The sequence below is a fragment of the Miniopterus natalensis genome, chromosome 6, assembly GCF_054644295.1.
Source record: "Miniopterus natalensis isolate mMinNat1 chromosome 6, mMinNat1.hap1, whole genome shotgun sequence".
Taxonomy (NCBI): Eukaryota; Metazoa; Chordata; class Mammalia; order Chiroptera; family Miniopteridae; genus Miniopterus; species Miniopterus natalensis.
Window position 1 is genome coordinate 57119938 of NC_142086.1, and position 16146 is coordinate 57136083.

Consider the following 16146-nt stretch of genomic DNA (forward strand, 5'->3'; position numbering starts at 1 on the left):
CTCAGCCACAGTCCCCGCTGGTTTCACAGCCCAGAGTTGTGGGGACGTCTCTTCCGGGCCCTGGAGCCCTGGGCTGGGGGCCTGCTGTGGGGCTGGGACCCCTCCTTTCTCTGGGAAACCCCCACCGCCGAGATTCCCTCCCGGGTTTAACCCTCGGCACCGGGTGTGGGCCCGCGGCCGCGTCTCTGGGATGCAGCCCCGACCCGCCCGCGTCTCCGCCCCTCCTCCCGGTCTCGTTGCTCCTTCAGCTCCCTGGTTGTGGGGCTTCAGTCAGATCTCAGGAGGCTCTGAGTGTTGGTTGTTCTGTATTTTAGTTGTAATTTTGATGTGGTTGCGGGAGGCGGCGGGTGCAGCTGTTACCTACGCAGCCATCTTGTTTCTCTGGGATATTCTTAATTTGGGAAAACTTATGTATATCCAAACCCTACAGCATATATCACGCTAAATGAATAAACCTCAGATCGTTTCCTTTAAGATAAGAAACAGGATTAAGGGAGCCATTATCACCACAAATGTTAGTACTGGAAATCCTGCCTAACACTGTCAGAAAAAGAAGCAAAGGGTATAAAAGGGGGAAAAATTATATCCCCCAAACATTTGAAGACCAAACAAAACACCTCTAAATAATCTAGGGATAAAAGAAAAAAACAACCATAAAAGAAATGTAATATTCTGATTCAAATGACAATGAAAATAAAATTTGTGGGATGCATATTAAGCAGTGTCTCTCACGGGGAAACGTACAGGTTTAATATGTTTCTTAAAAAGGTTTACTTAATGGGCAGATACGTGCAAAAAAAACGAAAGTAGACCACCTTAAACCATACACAAGAATAAACTCAAAATGGATTAAAGACTTAAATGTTAGACTTAAAATCATGAAAATCCTAGAAGAAAACATAGGCAATAAAATCTTGGACATTTCTCGTAGCAATATTTTTTTCTGACACATCACCTCAGGCAAGGGAAACAAAAGAAAAATAAACAAATGAGACTGCATCAAGCTAAAAAGCTTTTACACAGCAAAGGAAACCATCAACAAAATGAAAAGGCAACCCACTGAAGGGGAGAACATTCACTGATATATCTGATAAGGGCTTAATATTCAAAATTTGTAAGGAACTTATAAAACTCAACACCAGAAAAACAATCCAATTAAGAAATGGGCAAAGGGCCTGAATAGACACTTCTCCAATAGACATATGAAGAAATGTTCAACATCACTAACCATCAGAGAGATGCAAATTAAAACCACAATGAGATATGACCTCAATGAACCTGTCAGAATGGCCACCATCAACAAATCACGTGTTAGGGTGTGAAGAAAAAGGAACCCTCGTGCACTGTTGGTGGGAATGCAGACCAGTGCAGCCACTGTGGAAAGCAGTATAGTTTTCGCAAAAAATTAAAAAGGGAACTGCCTTATGACCCAGCAATTCCACTTCTGGGAATATATCTGAAAAAACCTAAAACCCTAATTTGAAAGAACATATGCACCCCTATGTTCACTGCAGTGTTATTGACAATAGCCAAGATCTGGAAACAGCCCAAGTGCCCAGCAGTAGATGAGTGGATAAAAAAGCTGTGGGACATTTACACCATGAAATACTATGCAGCTGTAAAAAACAAGGAAATCTTACCCTTTGTGACAGCATGGATGGACCTGGAGAGTATTATGCTAAGTGAAATGAGCCAGTCAGAGAAAGCCAAGTACCATATGATCTCACTCATATGTGGAATCTAATGAACAATGTAAACTAACACAATAGAAATAGACTCATACAGAGAACAGACTGACAGCTGTGAGAGGGAAAGGGGGTTGGGTGAGAAGGGTGAAGAGATAAGGAAAGAAAAAACCTCAGACACACAACATATGGTGATTATAAGGAAGGGGTGGGTAGGGGAGTAGGAGAGGGTAAGGGATAAATGGTGACAGGAGTATTCACTTGGAGCGGTGAACCCAATATAATATACAGATGATGTATTATAGAATTGTATACCTGAAACCTACGTAATTTTATTAACCAATGTCACCCCAATAAAATCAATTTAAAAAGGTTTAATGAAAACCAATTATCTAGCATCAAAAAATCCACAGAAGAAAAGCAAATTAAAACTAAAATAGAAAGATGGAATTATAGAGATGAGAGAAGGCAATAAAATAGAAAACAAACAATGGATAAAATTAACAAAGTCAAAAGTAGGTTCTTTAAAAGATTAATAAGATTGATTAAATCCCTAACAAAACTGGTCAGGTAAAAAGTTAAGAAAGAGCTATCAATAAAAACTCAAAAACTCAAAAACCCCAGCAACATTACAGATCCCATAGTCACAAGGATAATCAGAATATTCTGGACAACTTTATGACAAATATTGGCAATTACATGAAATGGAAAAATTTCTAAAAAGATACAACACCAAATTTGACAAAAGAAATAGAAAATGTGAGTAATTCTGTATTTGTTTCAGAAACTGAATTTGTGATCCAAAATATTCCCAAATATAAACTGTAGGCCCGCATGACCTCAATGATAAATATTGCCAAAATATTAAAGAAGAAATAACACCAACCTTACATAAACTCTTCCAAAAAAGAGGAAACACCTCCCAAATCATTTTATGAGGCCAGTATAACCCAAATGCCAAAATCTAACAAAGACATTGTAAGAAAATGAAATTACAACCTATCTCCTTCATAAGCACAGATACATGAGAAATCCTTAACCCAATATGACTACACTGAAGACTACAAAACATTCCTGAAATTAAAGAAGACCTGAAATAAATGGGCAGTTATATCACGCTTAAGGATTAGAACTCAAGATTGTTAAGGTATCAGTTCTTGCCAAATTGATCTAGATTCAGAACAATCCTAATCCAAATATCAGGATTTTTTCTTTCAGAAATTGATTAGATGATTCCAAAATTTATATGAAAATACAAAAGAGCTAGGATAGCCAAAACAATCTTCACAATAGAGTTAGAACTTATATTACCTGGCCTCAAAACGAAGTGTAAAGCTATAGTAATCAAGATGGTTTGCTACTGGTATGGATAAATGAATGGATACAACAGAGTCCAAGAAGTAAACACACATATATATAGTCAATTTTAACAGAAGCACCAAACAAATGAAATGGAGACAAATATTTTCAACAAACGACGCTAAACCAAACGAATACCCGCATGGGGATTAAGAGGAAGGAGTATCTTCAGTCCTTGCTTCACAGCCTCCACAGCAATGAATCTGAGATGGATCACAGACAAACATAAAAGACTATAATGCCTTCAGGACAAAACAAGACAGTATCTTCATCACCTTGGAATAGACCACACACAAAAATCACAGAACCATAAAGGAAAAGAATATCGGACTACATCAAAAATGAAGTACTTCTCCCTGAAGTCACCATTAAGAAAGTACACAGGTAAGCCAGACATCTTTATGTAAAGGGTTCCAGCCGTTCTGTAACGAGACAAGCAGCCTAAAGAGAAAAATAGCTGGAGACATGAATGAACATTTCAGGTAAAAAGGACCAATTACCAATGAGTGTATGAAAAGGAGTTAAACATCATTTGTCATCATGCAAATTAAAATCATGGGATACATCTGGAATTCTCATAACTGTACAGAAATGTACACAAAATGGCACATACACTCATTTTGGAAAATTTTTTGTGTTTTTTATAAAATTAAACATAAACCTACTTTATGACCCAGCAATCCTACTAGTTATTTCACAAGAGAAATGAAAACATGTCCACAAGGCATGTTCACAATAACTACCCCAAACTATAAACAACCCAAGTGTCCATAAACAAGAGAAAGGATAAATAGTGGGGTGTTCATGAAGTGAAACACTACTGAGCAGCAAAAACAAACTATCGATATATGTAACAACATGGATGAATCTCTCACATTTTGAGCAACAAAGCCACAAACAAAAGTGAACACTTTGTATAATTCCATTCTTTTTTAAATTCAAGAACAGTAAGATTTACCTATGAAAAGAGAACAAAAAGAAATGGTTGCCAAGGGCAGGAAGGGAGTAAAAAGTACACTGGGAACCAGCACAGGGAACTTTCTGGGATGATGGGGTCTTTATCTGGACTGGGGTAGCGATTATATAGACGGATAGATTTGTAAAAAATGACAGTAGAATCCTAAAACCTATGCACTTGGTGGTCTACAAATTTTACTTGAATATAAACCATTTACCTCAAAAATTAGTATTAAAAAGTCTGATTTATCAGAGGGCCCTCTGGCATTCCCAAAAAGAGCTGTTCAGAGATGTGGACTTATCTGCATTTACAGTAGCTTTGTCCTTTGAGTCAGTTCTTAAAAATAAACCTTGAGTTGTTTTTGAATTCACTAAATTTTATATGTTGCTCATAAAATTTTATTTTTTGTCCTAAATCTTATTAAGAACATGATCCATCGTATTGTACAATAAAAGTTAAAGACTGAAGCTACCCTAATGAGTGTCTCAACCCTCATCTCCTTTAAAATAAAAAAAGACGCTTAGATAAACTGACTTGTCCAGGATCACATTCATTTCAGAAAGAAAAGCACATTACACATATCACACATTGTCGTCTTTTGCAAATACTAACACTTGGGCAAAAGTAACAGCTTACCTTTTTAACAAAAGTTGGTTAAACAATTATGTGTGTTTTAACTGGCAACCAAGGACGCATTAGGAGTAACAACTCTCTTTAGAAGGTTAGAATACTTTATATATAGATATACATTATACCTGTTATATTTTAAAGAAAGCACATATTTTCTATGGACCAAGGCATTTCCAAATCCACACTGGCTGGCTATTCATGAACGATTCAGTTTCTAGTTCAAGTGTGTTGGTTTTCACAGTTGGTGCATTTCTACTGGGCCACTTTTCTGGAAATGTACTGATGATCTATAAAGCCCGGGTAGCCAAAGAACGTGTAGATTTTTGAAAAATGCTGTCAGTGAAAAGCATAATGGTATTTCTGTATGATAATGGAGGGTAAGTGTAGTAAATGTAACTCAAATTTGGCAGTGCTGGTTGTGATGAGCTGAGAGGCTTAATGTGCTTAAATGATGAAAAAACACTTTTAATTATATAGGAAAATTTTTATTTGATAAATATGATTTCACAAACTTTAAAAAATCACTGAGATCTGTTACAATAAGTAACTACATTTACTAAAAATGCAGAAAATTTTTATAGGATTATATTAGACAGCCACAGTGTCTGAGGTCCAAAATTTTAAACTAAGAGTTGTTATAGTATTTACAGCTACTAGTTCCTCATAAAAATCTAACAGTCTCCATTACTACAAACATATCATTAATTATGATATATTTCTGTAGGAATATCATTCAAGTTATCTCACATAAACAGCATATTAATAATGTTCTATTTTTATGAAAATAGATAACTCATTTCAGGATAGAAATAAAAATGTCTCTAAAAGGGGACCCACAATTAATAAAACATGTTTTATATAACTCTTTGGTGTGTTAGTTTTATCAGTACCTGCTTATATCAGACCCCAAATTGATCTTTACAAGAAAAACACAAACATGAATGATTTTCCCTTTTCTCCCAGATCCCAAAAACTTTTCAGACTAGCATACTTTAAAAACTTTCAGTATTTACAATTTTTTACTGCACCCAACTCCTGCCTATCAGTGTATCAAGTTTATCACACAAGCCCAATAGCCCAATTTCACAATCTTATGCAGCAGAAATGACCCTGGTCTGAGTAAAACTATTTCCAATCAGGGTGATGTGCCTCTGCTTTATCTTCTAACCAGGACAGTGCCAGAGTTTGGGTGAGGTCTGGGAAGCCTTTGGACATCATGGAAATTAAAACCCAAAGTGGAGGGTATTTAAGAGATTTTAAAACTGTAAATTCTCCTTTCTTTGTTCTCAACCCAGCAGCAAACCTATAGTTTTCCTGGCCCACACTCTACTCCCCCTCTAGGGTGAACCTAAGGGTTGCTAAAGCTGAGGCAGGGTGCTGAGTCATAGAACAGCTGATGGGCCATTCTGGAAACTGACTTGGTGCTTGCTACTATCTTCACGGATACAGCCTTCAAGGCAAGCAAGTGAGGAAAATACATCAGATTCGAGACCAATCATTAATTAGTAATAACACATGTAGCATCCTACTCTGGTCTTGGCAGAGAAGAGTAAGTTAATTAACATCGTGCTTTCCAAAGAATTTTAAAGAAATATGCAAAGGGGACATTTTCTGTGATTATTGGTTATATAGTAATAGTTTTACAATATGAGTATTAGCAACAGAAAACTACTGGAAGCTTATAGACAACACTGGTACTTTCTTAAATAAATAGAAGAAAACCCTTTTTTTACAATTATAAGAAAACCTTCCTTTAACTGGAGTAGGTTTTGAACAACAGAGTAGGATGAGCATTATCAGAGGATGCATTTACTTTTTTTGACATAAAGTTCTTAAATAACTTCAAATAGGGATGCAGGAAATACACTGATCACACCTTAAGCACCATGCAGGTTAGCTGCAGTTGGTCCGAGCCTGCTCGATGGCTTCATGGTCCTTCTCTAGTGTCAGTCAGTTTAGTTGATGGCAAATAAACACTGGAAGGCAGATGTAATGCAGGCCTACAAATGTTATGTGAACATTTTATAAGACATTCTAAGAAAAGCAAATTCCGTAATACTCTCCATGAAACTACTCTACTGAATATTTTTAGCTATATTTCCTTTTCTGGAACATGAATTGGTAAGTTACACATTGTAGATTTTATTATCCCTTTTACATATTTCCAGGATCTTCCAAATCTTCCTAAAGCAATTTTGGAATATCTGAGTTAAAGAAGGGCTATTTATGAAAATTAGTATTTAGGCTGAAATTCATAACCCAATATCCTTGCATTATTGAAACAGACAAAGGTTATGTTAGTAGGAAAATACCAGTGAACAAAGGCAAAGTCTTAATTCTTGACTATTGCCTCCAAGCCCAATTCAGGAAGTTTTATATTCATGAAATGGGAAGGGATGGAGGACTGCACAATAAATCTACAGAAAAGAATTATACTCTCAACTGTATGGAAAACTTCGGCAAAACCTTATTTAACCATTTCCATACAGTTTAAAATGTGTATGTGTCAATCATTATATATGCTTAGGGCTGCGTAACAGTTCTTAAACCAATAATCATTTCCAAATTTTAAAACAATATTACTTGTGGTCAAAACAAATGACCATCTACATGATAAATTTAGGATATAAATTAAGTATTGAGGTGTAGTGAGTTAATACTGAATACATACCTAATCAATCATTCTTAGCATTTTAACATATTGCTGCTATTAACCCATAAAACTTAGCACTTTAGACTTTGTTTCACTTAGTCTATAGCCATACCTGAAAATATACCTTATAATGAAACACGGGGTAGATTTCACTTTCCTGTGCTAGTCTGCTGTAACTTGGATAACTAATCTAACCTAAAAATAACAAGATTCTTGTCTGAGATTCTTTATTCTACTGTTTAGCTTACTGAAAGGCAAGAGTAATTCTAAGCCACAGAAAGAGGCCTTTCTCTTTTTATTGATTTAATTATCCTAACATTTTGATTAAAAGTATTTGCAATATTTAAATACTGTCCAAACTTGTTTTTATTGATATAGTTGAACTTTACAACAGTGTCATAAAATACTATAAACAGTTTTCAGATAGAGAAAAAAAGCAAATTTAAATATATTAACCAGATTAAAGCATGCAAAAGATCCAATGATAAATACATCAAATAATAATATGCAAATGTATCTAATTGACCCATTTTATATTCTGTCATAAAAATATGAGTAAACATCAATTTGAAATTCGGTGAATGGGCTTGATTCTCGAATTATGGATAAAATATGCTACACCCTTTGCATGTATATGGTTAATTTTACTGGTGTGTTACAGTAAATTAAGAGAAGTTTGGTACTGGTATATATTTACTACCCACAGTGCAGTCAATAATGGTTAGAAATGCATTCTCCTAATTTTCTCTATGAACTTAGAAAGCACTAATGAATTAACAACATGGGTCACTAAGGGACCAAAATTCCTTACTATTCACATTTACTTTTCCCATGAAAAGCTTCAAATATAACTCTAATAAAAAAATAGAGTTTTCAAGGCAAACTTTTCAGCATAATTTACAGAAGCAGATTTAAATAGAAGACTCAATAACTAAGCTAATATTCAAAAATACAATTAACTAGGAATTATTTTTCTACCTTGATATTAAAATATGGTGGCCTCAGCAACAGGCTGAAATTCCATTAGGAATTCCATAAGCACAAGGGACAACCCAAACAAAGAGATGAAAAATGTCTCTTTATTCACAAATGTTAACATGTTCAGATTTAAATTAAAGGGGTTGAGAGTGGTTCATGTTAATGCTTTTTGTTTGTTTGCCATTGTAAGTCTGAGTGGGTACAAACTACTCCAGAGACTTCAGAAAGTAATTATGCAGAGCTAGTGTGGTCATTACCAGGATGATCACACTGAATTTTGGGAAAGGAGGTGAATGGTTGCCACAAAGTACTACTGCTCTTTTAACATGTAGATGAATCCATTGTGGAGAGAGTCAAGATGCTCCTGTCGTTGGTATAGAAAGGATCCGATGCACTCCATGATCTAAAGTAACAATAAGAGAAAAGTTTGGCTCACCAGGACCTATGTTTTAATTGAGAAAAAAATTTACTCTAAAACTTAGGACCAAAATGCAATTTGAGTATTAAAATAATCACTGATTGACTCATTTTTAAATGCTAAGAGGAAGTTCTTCATACCAACATTGAATAACCAAACATTCCATTTGTATTATACAAAACTTGGAAAGAATAATGCTCTAGTCATCATAAAAAATAATAGCCAAAATTTAGACATTCATTAGCATGAAAACGTTTTCTATAGGTAGTAGAATATAAGACACTCTTAAAATCTTAATTCAATAAAAAATAAATATGTTATTAAAAGTTACACACATTCAGTTTTACTAAAAAGCAACTAGGCTCTATTTTGACATCACAGGAGCAAACAAACAAAAATCACACTTACCAAACACTTTGGAATGAAATAGCAGTATGTTCTTAATTTCTTTCTTTTTAGCTATAAATTCTGTTCTAAAGATTTTAGCATAATGGCTTAAATGTCATGAATGATTTATTCAGTAGGCATCAAAGACACCTCTAAGTCACTAGAGTTTTCACAATTAAGAACAAATGATCCTCTACCGATCTGGAAAAGTTAACTACTGTCTGAATGATAAAGCCCATAAGTAATTCATTACATAATAATTTATTTGCAGCTGTATTAATTTAAGCTTAACTAACTAAAGATCAAAAACAGTCTGTCATGCTTAAAACAACCTAACCTACTTTAAGGATTACCAAGTCAAAGGTGGCTTTTCTTAGGAGACTGAAAGAATTTAACAATAAATACATCTTATGTAATTTTATAGAGTTCCCACTTTCCTTATACAAAGATGTTAGAGGAAGAGACTAGCATTTAAAATAACCCATTTCACTTTTATCAAATATCTGCTGTTTTCTAAGAGACTCTGTATGTAGTTCAAATATAAATCAATTAAGTAAGCAGTCATAATGAAGTTTGGAACCTAGAATTTTACAAAGTTGGCAAAGAGGAAAACAAACAAACAACAACTATACCAGTGGTTTGAGAATTTACTAGTTTCCAGAAAACCTTAAACAATATCTACCTTAGTTTAAGGAAAGGCTTGTTCACTATCCTCTCTCTAGCACCTAGTACTGCGTCTGGGACATAATTGGCACTTAGTATTTGTAAAATATATGAAAGAAATGGAACTATGAACATTTTTTAGAGTAGGTATTTATGCAAGAAAAATTGTGCTCAGACATATATGATAAAACATAAGTATGAACATCCCAATTATCTGGAGTCAAGTTTCCACTCCCAAATTGCCAATATTTTTAATATCAAGTTTTCCTCTTTGCAATCATTGCTTACATAGAAAATCTAATTAGGTAAGGTTCCTCCATTTTTTATCTTTTCAAAGCACACATGTGCATCCATATGTTAAATATCATATTTGACAGAACATTAAATACCTGAATTACATATCAACTATTAACTCTTTCCTATTTAGTAAACAGTTTCAATTAGGATAAAGTAACTGTTGATCTCGCACATACAGAAAATAATTTATTGCTAAAGTGCAGCCCTTTACGGTACAACATGGCATATCCCTTATACAGCACCATGATGCTACCTTTGAAACCAAGCTTGCAATATGGCATATTTCTTTGACAATATCAATTAATAAAATGTAAGTAGAATTTTTATGCCTGGATAGTAAAAGTTTAATCAGCAGAGAAATCTGTCCTATAAAAGCACTAGTTATACTTCTCAAGTGATGCCCTCGTATGTTTAATATGTTAATGGAATAGGCCAAGGGCTTCTACCTGGTAACAGAGGTACCAGCCTTGCCCTACGTTTAAATCAGACATGAAATAGAAATGCGGAATAGAGGCTAGTCCAAAATCAAAACAGAAATGCCAAACATATTTCACTAATACAATTACATGTAAAAAACAGGAACAAAACTCTACATACCAAAATAACTTTCAAAGTTTAAATATACTGTTAATGGAACTACGGCAATTTTCATACAGCCCTTTGAAAAGCACCAAGTGGTTTTGCATATTGTATGATTTTGACCACTGGGGAAAAAAGAACAGATCTCAAAACACTTTTTAGATTATTAATTTGAAGAGAAAAGAAAAGGAGATAATGAAAATAGTAGATAATTATAACCTTGGATGTTGGACAAAATTGGAGAGATATTTACAGCCTGTCAAATAAGATATTAATTACTGTTAAAGGTTATTATTAGGAAAATAAAAAAATAAAGTCCTGCAAAAAAGAATATGGTACAATTCTAAGTGAAAAGAAGTACAGATGATAACAGCCACCTTCCAGAGAACAGGCTGAAATAAATCCTATAATATCCGGGGCAGGTTCAAGAGGAGTAATGCAGTGAAAAAAGGTCTATGTAAAAATAATGGAGACATTACCCAAATAATTAATACCAAGAAAATGGGAATATATATAAGCAGAAAAATATTTCTGGTTCATTTAAAATCAATTCTAGTTTTTTTGTAATAGTGAAGACATATACTGTCATTAAAGAGAATTTCATGTTGAAGTAGAAATTTTTTAAATTCTGTGAATTTCTACAATATTCTCTTATTTTAATTCCCACCTTGGTTCTGTGCGATGAAGTGGTCTTAGTAAGTAAAATAATATGCATTAGGTCCTTCTGGAACTTCCTTTGGGAAACTTGTTGGCCTGGTACATGACAAAGCTGCTTTCTCATAATGCATTTTACAATACAACTGTGTAAGTCATAACATATAAGTCCCAATAAATTTAACTGCTAATAGTAATTCTTTTATGTGGAATAAAATTACTACAAAATGATATCACAGCATTATGGGGATATTTTTCATTATGTTATGACAAACAAATGGGACTGAAACCATAGACATTATATTAACATAAAAATGCTAATTATAAATGCAACTGTACCATAAAGACATGGCCACAACTAAAGGCAAAGCGGGAACTACTAAGTTCACCAGTAAAAGTTACCTGAATTTTATCATACATGAATGATATCTACTCATCATTTTTAAAACACAAAGCTAACCAAATACTAAAAATTCCTTTATCAACAGAGAAGAGTAGTCCTCTTCCACCCTTTATTCCCTGCTCTTGGTATACTTTCCAACCTTTTCCAAGCTATGGCACAGGTAGAAAGTGATGCTATTTACATGGCACACTGTGGGCGATGGAAAACCACCATCTATCCCTTCATGCACACCAGTGCACTGCTGCTCTAATTTTAAAAATATTATCATCTACCTAAAGAACACAAGAGTGAAAAGTTATCTTTACTCCTTAATATCCCCTAAAGAATATGCCTCTTGGGGACATGTATGAAGAAATGAATACATTTCACTTTTAAATAAATTTAAGTGGAATTTACCAAAAAAAAATTGTACTGTTTGTTATGACCCAGAAAAGCACTGATAAATCTTTTAAGAAAAAGATTTGGGAGGAAACAAAAGTGCAAAGGTTTTAATAAACCATAATTTAAAGAGCCTGTTCTAACTTATCAACTTTTAATTAGACCATGAGTACCGAGTAAAAACTTAAAAATCACAACTCATTTTAAAACCTCATTACAGAGATAAAAAGGGGTAGGAGAACAGCAATACAGCCTTGTGTGTTTATAAATACCAGGCAGTCTCAAATGACTGACTAGAAAATACAGACAAAGAATAAGAAAAGCAAATCTTTTGATTTTACTATTATGTGTAGATTATTTTGTAAATAGAAAAACCAACCAAACAAAAATATATAGGAAATAAAACAGTAGCATAGGTATAATAAGAAAAAGGTATAAAAACCAAGTAAGAGTACCATATACACACTCCTATTTACCACATTTTAGAAAGATTATGAAGCAAAATTTTTTGTTCATTAGATGAAAGTCTCTTCAAAGGTGCTTTTTCTTCCTTTGTTAGTGAAAGAATCCCTTACCCAAAGCCACAAAGTGAAATCTACCACCAAAAAGTGCTAATAAATAGTACACTTCCTGCTTCAGTTGGTAAAACCAGCTGCTGATTTATTAGGTATCTAGAGATGAATGTTCATCTGTTCCAGTTTTTAGGATACTCATCTGCAGCAAAGGCTACTTAGAGAAATTTCACACCTGCTGACATGGCCCGGGCTACATCGTCCTATTACTCGTTCCAGCATTCTTCCAACAGATGCGCACGCTGTTTCTCCTGAGAAACAGCACATGGAGTCCACGCACTTGATACTTGAATTTTTTTCAGTAAGCTGGAGAAGTTGAAGCAGAAAAAATTATAGATTTAGACTTCCAAAAAGCATTAAAAATTACAGTAAGCACTTTAAAATTAAAAGTAATGTATATAAATATGTTTTCTATAATATGGAAATGTACAGCATGAAAGGCTTAATTTAAGAGTAATCATACAAAAATATTTAAATGGCACTGTGTCCTAAATTTGAAGTTAAGTAATATAATTATATAAAAACAAGTAGCTGGATATTATTTAAATCTGCAAAGGTTTTGCATATTAATGTCTTAATATTTTATTATGGTCAAAATGACTTACATCAACTATTCAGAAACTTAATGAATTCTAATTCTTGAGTTTTTTTTAGGTGAAATGCTCCTGCAATTTCAATTAAAATTGTCTAGCAATCAAAAAAATGGAGTGTGAACTATTTTGAAGACTGGGAAATAACAACCAGGCAGGGACCTAAACCCAATCTTTAACAACTACAACAATAATAACAACAAAAACAGTAGCAAATGCTTTGTGTTGTGTTACTATGTGCCAGGTTCTAAGCACTTACATATATTCACTCCATAATTATCCTTGAAAAAAGTTCATGATTTACCTTAAATTGCTGAGCAACTATTAAGTGCCAACTGTGCCTATAATCAGCTCATCTTACTTTTTAAAAAGTAACTGATGGTACATGCATTAAAATCAATTAAACATGTGACTAAGTAGTACTATTAAGATTTAAAAAGAAATTGATTCCTGAAAGTATGCAAGGTTTATATTGATTCAGGTATAAATAACTCAGCAAGATAACTTGAAGTATACTAATAATTTTAATCCTGTTAAATAAGGAAAAAAGTGGTATGACACATAGCTCAGTGAATCCCAACCCTGGTTTTGATAGTCAGGGAGTACCCCTAAGTATCTCAAAGTTTGTCACTTTAAACAAAGTTATTTTCACTCACTTTCCTTTATATATATATATAACATACTGCAGAACAAATCTTTCAAAAGTATAAAGGAGAAACAACAAAAAATAGATTCATTAGAGGGTTACAATTCACAAAGGTTGGGAATCACCAAGAGTTGAGAGCAGGCATGGCAAAACAGAGGACATTTGTGGAGACATTCACGATGGACAGAGATGGATATGATGGAATGTAAATAACCTGGCATTCTGAATAAACCTGGTCAACTGAAGTCGAGTAATTCTACCTAATACCAAGCAGCGCAAGTCAAGATAGTTCCTGTTTGGGAATTGCGCGATTGCACCAATGTCCTAGGATCTGCTAAGCACTGAGAAATACCCAAATTTTACTTCTTTCTTTACAATACCCTTGGTTTAGGACTGTTTATGGTATTGTTTCTTAAACTGCATTTTGTGAGATGTTTACAGACATTTCACGAAAAAAGTTCTGTGGCCAATTAAGTTTAGGAAACACTAGTTTAATGAAAGTCTCAATAGACTTTCTGAGTAAAGGATTGTCAATAAGTCAGCATGCACAGCCAGTCTCCAGGGAAGAGCTAGACACCACAATACTCAAACTTGTTTTTTTCCCCAGTAACAGCCCCCAATCCCCAAGGGAACATTAATCAACACCAGTAGAAATGTTAATATTCAGAGGAATAGTTTAGGAAATGCTGGTTTAGGTAATAGGATTTCATCAGTTTCCCAGTTTCCTCTTTGGATCCCTGGGCTCGTTTCCTCCATCTCAAAAATCACTCTGTAGGAAACAGTAATCTATAGCTCCCACATAATACTCAAAAGAGAAAGTACAACACCTTAAGGAGGCCGCTAAGGCCCTATATAAACTGACCTGAGGCTGCCTTTCCTGCTCTGCCTCCCAATGCTCTTGTACAGTACGTCTCCACACAGCCAAACAGGCAGTGTTCCCTGTCTGTGGGCATGTGTCAGGGCCTGTCACCAATTAGGGTCAGAATGTTGATTCCTATACCAAGTTCAGTATAAATACTATCATCTCCATAAAAATCTCCCTCACCTCTCCAACTATCAGTAATCTCTTTCTGGGTCTATCCCACTGCTTGTTTGCATCACTTAAATGGCACAATCACTTAAATTCAACTTACATTTATTAAGCAAGGCACTGTGCTTAATAAAGGATAGGAGATAAGTCAGGAACAAATAATAATGGCAGTTATACCAATGGAATGTGTACTATGTATGTGCCAGTTCCTATGTAAAATGCTTCTCATGGATTATCTCATTTAAAAATTATAATAACCTTTTGGGATAAGCACCATACTCATGCATTTTATAGATGAGGAAACAGAAGTTAAGAGCTTGCTCAAGCTCACCCAACTGGGGCTTGATTCTTGGCTTCTTTGATTCCAGAGCCCAAACCTCTTTACCATGATATTATATTGCCTTCTTATCATTATGATATGAGGCAGACTACAAATATCAAAAAAGAAGAGGGAAAGCTCAAACCCAGCTGTTGCTGGTAATGGTGGAAGGACATGAAAGATTTGATGAAAAAGATGGCACTTGAAATACATCTTGAAGATTGGATGGGATTTCAGTAGCTGGAGCTGGCGAAGACAGTGAAGAGTAATACTGTGTGCGGGAAGGAGCATGTGATGTGTACTCAGTACGTTTAACCTAAGCAGAGTAGTTGTTACTCCTGCCCCTTTGCAAAAAAGACCAGTGTGACTCAAAGCATGACCTACAGATCTGTGTTGGTCCAAAAACGCTGCTACTGACTCAGGAGTATATAAGTGTTTCTAGTCTCTGAGAATAAAAGATTAGAAAATTGTAAGGCAATTTGACAGAACACTTTTATAACTGTTGAATCTAAAATAATTTAAAAGTTGGGGCTTATTTTATCTATCTTTTAAATTTCATTTCCTAGCAAATAATTTTTATTGTATTTTATAAAAGTATTGGTCTGTGATGGACTGGAAATTAAAAACAAGAAAACAACTGGTCCTGCACATTTATGGGAGAGCACTGAACTAGACTAGAAATTAGAGAGCAAGGAGTTTGTCTGGTTCTTCTTAGCTTAACAACACGTGCTTTGCCTATAGAGCTAGTGCTCAACCAACTGATGGGAATTCACTGAAAATGATATCCATAAGGTCAGCAGCTTTTGAGTATCCACATATGTCCAGAACACTGCTTAGATAATGATCTTGCTTTACATTCATTACCTTTCACTTTAAAAACCTAAGGGCAGGTATTAATATATGGGCAACCTAAGAGAGTAAACATCTTGAAATATAAAAAATAATAT

At 34.4% G+C, this 16146-nt stretch overlaps 1 protein-coding gene across 1 annotated transcript in view; it reads right to left on the reverse strand.

Annotated features, from left to right (window-relative positions):
- Window positions 1–5095: 5095 nt before the first annotated feature.
- Window positions 5096–16146, reverse strand: part of ATP11B (ATPase phospholipid transporting 11B (putative)) — a 91042-nt gene continuing 79991 nt past the window's right edge. The window contains exons 29-30 of the mRNA XM_087818290.1: window positions 12790–12920; window positions 5096–8666 (exon numbers count right to left, since the gene is read on the reverse strand). Of these exons, the coding sequence (XP_087674416.1) occupies window positions 8585–8666; window positions 12790–12920 (213 nt within the window). The 3' untranslated portion in view covers window positions 5096–8584. The remainder of the gene's footprint in view (window positions 8667–12789; window positions 12921–16146) is intronic.